The sequence below is a fragment of the Pempheris klunzingeri genome, chromosome 12, assembly GCF_042242105.1.
Source record: "Pempheris klunzingeri isolate RE-2024b chromosome 12, fPemKlu1.hap1, whole genome shotgun sequence".
Taxonomy (NCBI): Eukaryota; Metazoa; Chordata; class Actinopteri; order Acropomatiformes; family Pempheridae; genus Pempheris; species Pempheris klunzingeri.
In genome coordinates this window covers 18,912,823-18,919,436 of record NC_092023.1, presented here as the reverse complement: position 1 = coordinate 18,919,436, position 6,614 = coordinate 18,912,823, and the positions used below count along the sequence as shown (strand labels likewise).

General features: G+C 43.9%; 1 protein-coding gene across 1 annotated transcript in view; it reads right to left on the bottom strand.

Annotated features, from left to right (window-relative positions):
• Nucleotides 1–948: 948 nt before the first annotated feature.
• ptk7b (protein tyrosine kinase 7b) overlaps nt 949–6,614 on the bottom strand; it is a 68,963-nt gene continuing 63,297 nt past the window's right edge. Inside the window, exons 13-20 of the mRNA XM_070841273.1 lie at nt 6,271–6,398; nt 5,420–5,620; nt 4,427–4,588; nt 4,046–4,278; nt 3,861–3,941; nt 3,506–3,657; nt 3,196–3,374; nt 949–2,920 (exon numbers count right to left, since the gene is read on the bottom strand). Of these exons, the coding sequence (XP_070697374.1) occupies nt 2,760–2,920; nt 3,196–3,374; nt 3,506–3,657; nt 3,861–3,941; nt 4,046–4,278; nt 4,427–4,588; nt 5,420–5,620; nt 6,271–6,398 (1,297 nt within the window). The 3' untranslated portion in view covers nt 949–2,759. The remainder of the gene's footprint in view (nt 2,921–3,195; nt 3,375–3,505; nt 3,658–3,860; nt 3,942–4,045; nt 4,279–4,426; nt 4,589–5,419; nt 5,621–6,270; nt 6,399–6,614) is intronic.

Genomic DNA, 6,614 nt, shown 5'->3' with positions numbered 1-6,614 from the left:
TGCAAGAGGAGACCCCTGATGCATCATGGTGAACTCAACTATCTGCAGTAGACTGCTGACGTCGCCTGTGGACATCAAATAAAATCTAACATTTATCAGACCAAAGAGCATCGCCATTAATCCGAAACCACAAGAACTATCACTGATATGGGAATCCTATTTTGCAGCTATAAAAGGCCATGTTAGCTTATTCAACTCTAAACGTTATTATATGGAAAAAAAAACATTTGGCAAGCTTTCAGGGCCTCAACAAGCCCTACAGAAGACACACACACCTCCCTCTAGTGGCCAATGTGAGAACTTTTTGGATTAGCAATAAAATAGAGGGTGACTGTGCCTGCAGGCTCTTATACATGAGGTTTTACATGCTACAGCCCATTTTAGATATAAACTGCACGTACCTTTTATTACTCCTGACCTGATCAAAAGGTGTACTGCAAGGAAGAAGTACTTACAGGCAGCTGTTATTTACACTCAGTATGAGAATCAACTTGCAGAGACTTGATGGAGGTGAGTAATCCACCTAAGTGAACATATCATCACTTTTATTATTATGTAATGTTATTATGTTAGGTATTGCAGCTGCAAGCAAAACTAGCTAGTTGGCTTACAAGTGGCAACAATATGAATCAAAGGAGTTAACAGCATTTTGAATACCGAACAACAAGAATGTGGCAGCTGAATACCGAATTTGGAGTTTTCTTATTTAGTGTAACAACAAGGAGTCCTAGGAATAGTTCCTGTTTACAACTGCAATATCACACAAGCATGGACTTAAAAGCATGTTCAGTGTGATTTATCTCATGCAAGTTTGAATTATTTGAAAGTTTTCATACCAAACTAAAAGGAGAAAGAATGACCTAAAATGGGAACCATTTTGGAAAACCGTTACCATTGTGATTCTTGGAGATGTTTGTAATTTTTCGGTATTAATCACAGCACATTGGGTAAAAACACTGTGAACCTTTATTGACAGCAGCATGTATACTTTTGTATATATCTGTGATTATTGTGAACATTTGCTGAAGCAGATTTAAAAAAAAAAAAAAAAAACACGTCTAGGTGTGAGTGCCTAGCATTCATAAAAACACATTACACTAAAAAAAACACGTATAAAAACAGGTTCATAAACAAAGGCCATTGCATTTTGATTAGATAATGTAAAATAAAAAAAGAGGGAAACAGTTAAGATAATCCTTCATTTACCAGGCACTTAAATGAGTACTGATGACCAGCAGTCACTGTTTTGACCCCCTCTGTACTTTGTTAGCATATTCAGCTGATTACCAGACTGAACACACATTGAGATGGACCATGACAACAAATACACAGCATCAGAGAAGTACCTTCCTATTATAAACACAGTTAAAAAAAAGACAGGACCTTCATCATAAATAAACAGGCACCTGCATGTCCTACTACACAACATGATAGAGATAAAGAGGGATATTCTTTTAAGTGAAGTTAGTGCATGGCTTCTACATTATGTACACGTTGCCTGCTGTGATGGTCCACTTTGCAGCATTGCACAAAACAACTGGACTGGGAGGAAACTGTGATTGGACCTCAGAAGAAATTATGTCACAGGGCAAACACTGATGAGCTGCCTCCCTGCAACTGATACAACGTGATAATGTTAATGCGGTATAATAGGTATTCTTACCCATAGGTAGTGACCAATAAGCACCTCAAAGTTAATACAAGAACAGAACACACTCATAAAACCGTACAAAGCCCACACTGGCACCGTCATCTATTCAATATATTCCTTGGCTATAAACTTGAGCTTGTTTGATAATGTTCCTGAAGTGTAACTGTAACACGGATGACTTTTTCCAAAAGTTTCCTCATGTCGCGAATGAGTGTAACAGACGGCGAGACTTCATGCAAACCCCATTCAACTTTTTCTTTGAGCATACACTGGAGCATGGGAACAGTTCATAGCATGCACACGCACACGCACACGCAAACACACACACACACACACACACACACACACACACACACACACACTTTGGAAGATGGAGGTGGGTCCTTGGTGGACAGAGTGGTGAGGTGCCTCTTCCAGGATCAGGGTGGTAGACTCAGGATGCAACTGATTGAGTTTTAACAGATCAGTTGAAACAATCTCACTCAACACGCTTCCAAGTGGTTGACAGAACATTTAAGAAGCATCAGCGCTCCACTGAAGTGACATTATGTCCCACATTCCATTCAATTTTCTGTCTTGTTTTAAGAGGAATCACAGAGGATTTGAGAGAGTAGTGAGCCTAAATTTCAGGGCTTTTCCTGAACCTCCAACCAATAACTTCTACTGATCAGAGCCAGTAAACGCACTGTATCTAACATCCCTACAAAGGTCTGGGGGAGCGTGTCTGTGTGTGTGTGGAGGGGTAGAGGCACTGAGGCTGTGAGGCTCCGTGAAACAAAGCGTCTCGGGGAGAGAGCGGCCGCAGACGGGCAGGCAGGGTCACAGTGGAACCACAACTGGGACTCGAGGGGAGGGTCATCCATGCTGCGGTTAAGGCAAACGTAAACTGCTGGCACTGCTCGCAACAAGCCGTTCACACAAACGTGAGTGCGTTTCCACTGACATAGCGAAGAAGTCTTATCCACACGCCCGCTGCTTGAAATGCATATAAAAAGTGTTTTCTCGTCAACCCTCTTCCCTGAAATGTGTGCGACTAATAATCCAGCATTCCTGTCTTTATTTTGGGGGAAGGGGGTTGGTAGAAGTTCCCCTCTGATGTGGGGTGATCTCAGACTTTGCTGTCAGAGGGCAGCTCTCCCAGGGCGTGCACGATCTCGGTGAAGGAGGGGCGCTCTTTGAGGCTTAATGCCCAGCAGCGGACCATGAGCTTGTAGATTTTGGAGGGACATCCGTCTGGAACGGGCAGCTTCAGCTTCCCTGTCTGCAGAGCTGGAGGGGCAGAGCACCGGCAGAGAGAGGGATGTTAAACCAACTCACAAACATGGACACGTGTGGTTTTTGAGTGAAAAACTCCATGTTAATAGATATTCTATGACTTCCCTAAAGAACTGATTATGTACCACCTCTCCAATTTACTTTTACCTGACAATTCAAGCAAATCCAGTGACCAATAAGGACCACTTTTCTCTTGAAAGATCGTCGTCTTGTGTGCCGAATCAGAGCCTGGACTAAAAATAAATAAGCCGCTGAAGTATCATACTGACCTTCCAGCGCCTCATCGTCGCTGAGTTTGGTATATGGCATTTCCCCGTGACTGAACACCTCCCACATCAACACTCCAAAGGCCCACACATCAGACTTGGTGGAGAAGTCGTCCTCAAACACAGACTCAGCTGGGAGCCAGCGCAGCGGGATCCATGCCTGTCTGTAGTGGTAGTACTCACTGCAAATATGTACACAAGAGAGATGACAAGCAGAAGGAAGCAATTAAAATTAGCCGAGATGAATCAGAATTTTATTCATGGCACTTATTGTGGGTGATTATTATTGAGTCAAGTTCCTTTTCTAACTGACCTGTTGTAGACATCCTTGCTGAGGCTGAGTGAGGACACTTTCACGCGCCTCTGACTGTTGATCAGGCAGTTTCGGGCGGCTAGGTCTTTGTGAACGAAACGGTGATTGGACAGATGCTCCATCCCACGGGCCACCTGGGTGCAGATGGAAACCTGAAGGGAAAGAACAGAAAACTGTCAGCAAGGGAAGGTGACTTTCAGAAAACATCTGCAACTGCAGCACACATGAAGAGGTGTGGAGGTGCTGCTAGGACGTTTGCATATGTAAACTGACATACATTTCTATCTTTGCTGTGTACGTGGTAGATGGTGAGAGGGATGCTGTGTGTTGGCGTCAAGCATCATTCAGCACTTACTTTGGTCTTGGTGCTGATTGGCTGGGTTTTGATCTTGTCATCTTTGCTTTTGGAAATTCTCAGGAACTGCTTCAGGTCTCCCTGATATGATGAAAACCAAAATAGGGAATTATATCATGTAAAAAAACATGTATGAACATCTTATCCGACCTTATGTGTGTGTGCTCATATGTCTGTGTGATTACCAGGTCATAGTACTCCAGGATCATGTAGTGGGGCTCTGCCTCCCTGCACAGGCCCAACAGGCGGACGACGTTGGGGTGGCTCAGCTTGGCGAACATTTCGGCCTCGCGTCGGAAGTCGAGCTGGAGCTGTTCATCTCTGCTCTGCAGGCTCTTCACCAACACCACCGTCTCCTCTTCGCTCTCCTCCATACCCTTGGCTTTGCATAGCAGCACCTCACCAAACTCCCCTTTACCTGAACAAACATTCATGAGCAAATGCTAAAAAAATCAATACCACACATCTCGCTTTATTGGGTGAAAGCAGCATTATGAGTCTATTGAATCAGAGCACATTCACTCTCAGTGAAAACATACAAAGGAGAATTCTGCAAACAAGTCTACCTAAAGTCGTGATGGTTTGTAGGTTTGCTCGAGGAAAGTGGAGCTTATCGTTGCTGACATGGCTGTGGCGTTTCTCGGTTGTTGCCATGGTACCCATGTTGGTGAGTGCCACCTCTTCCTGGATCTCAGCCGTGGTGTGGCCATTTTGTTGAACGGTCCCCCCTGATAAACAACACACACACACACACACACACACACATCCCACACGGTCAAAAGTCACACACAACGTGCAAGTTCTTAACAGGTGTTAAAGGGCACCGTGTGTGTCCAAATAGAGCAAATTGTATTCAGTGTCTTACAAAAAGCAAGCAAACAAAAGTAAACACAAAGGTAATTGTCAAAAAGGATGGTTAACAGAAGGAAAACTATGGTAGTGTGGGAGTAAATAGACCTCAATGGGGTGCCTGCACATTTCCCACTATTGCTATGTCCCCATTCCACACTACATACTACCTATGTAACACAATATGTAACACTGATTAATCTTTATAGCACACCGTTTTGCAGCTAATAGATCTATAACTAACATACATTGAACTGTGACCAAAAATTTTACTAAAGACCAGAACTGAACCACAATTGTTTCAACAACATCCACAGCTGGTTTGATTTTTTCCCAGCTGTGAGCAGCTCCTCCTTTCTCCTTGTTACATCAGCACACTCAATAATCAAGGTTTTTTTTTCTCCCCATTCACCATGACTGTTTAGAGTATAGTTAACTGTGTCACTTTTCACAATACACACTCAAAATCTGCTCAGAGTTGGTGTGTACTATTCTATTGAGACGCTGCTAATGTCTCATCAAACTCACCTGACCTTTTACATGTTGAATGCAATACCCAGGTTCACCACAAGATGCCAGCAGATGTCCTAAGCTTTTCAACAACGCCTTGAGGGCCGTGAAGTTTAAGGACTATTTTTTAGTTTAGGCAGATTTTACAAGTGCCTGACTACAAATTCAGAGACATTTCCCTCCGTGGCACACGTTCATACCATTGAGGCACTCCATCTCAGGCTCCTCTCCGTCCTGGCCCTTCTGCAGTCGTTTGGCATGGCGTCTCTTTTTGCAGTAGAACATGAGCCCCAGCACCACAATGATGTAAGCCACAGCTGCTCCCACCGACAGGCCGATGGTTTGGATCATCTTGTAAGGAGCCTTGTCCTCATCTTCCTCAGTGGGATGCACTGGCTTTTCTGTTGGGCACAGGCAGCAATTATGGTACACCAAAATGCTCTGGGAAAAAATACAGCATGTATTATCTTAGAACACGTCCAAGTCTTTAATCAACATCAGATATTGTGTTACATCTCTCTGCATATTTGTTATTTCAGCCTCAGTTCCAAAACAATTCCAAGAATAGGCTTTTGAAAACACAAGAGTTGTATGAACTAAAATACAAGATACAAATATGAATCAGATGTGAACATCATCAGTCTTGCTGACTCTGACAACAACATATAAATTCAGTTGTGTCCTTCTTTTGCTAATCCGAAATGCCATCCCGCTACTTTAGGGGAAAGTGAGTTGCTATGGGACACTGGGGCGAGTGTGTGACTGTAATTTTCAGCTTCAGTCAACACATAAGGAGCCCCAGAGTGTGAAGCGTTATTAGATCTAATGTCTGCCCAATCCCATCACCTCAGTGACAGCAGTGGCGTCAGAGATGTGGCTGTGGTTATTAACCTGTCGAGAGGGATGACAGGCGAAGGGTGAGGGTTTAATGAATGCCTTCGTCCATACATGTGATCGTGGCATACGCCCCATGTGTGCGCCTTTGTTCCAGATAAAGGAAGCCTGTGTAAATGTGTTTGTGTGCCTGTGTGTATGTGTGTGTTAAACTCACCCACTACATACAGCTGAGCCACGCGGTCTTTGATGCTGCAGCTGTTCCCAGCCACACATGTGTATCTGCCAGTGTCATCTGTAGTGACATCTGTGATCACTAAGGAGCCATTGGACATCTTCTGGAACCTGGAGGAAAGAGGAGGACAGATGAAGGTCCGGAGTTCGAACAAGAGGAAGGAGGTCGGAAAGAAGGGCCAGACAGGCTCCGTCCGATGAGATCCACCTTTAAATTTCTAAAATTCACATTTTTCCCTCTTCTTTCTAAAGCTGTGGTGTACCAGTACAGCGTCAGTGCTGGACTTGGAGGACTATGAACACATAGAAAATGTTAATATTACAGCT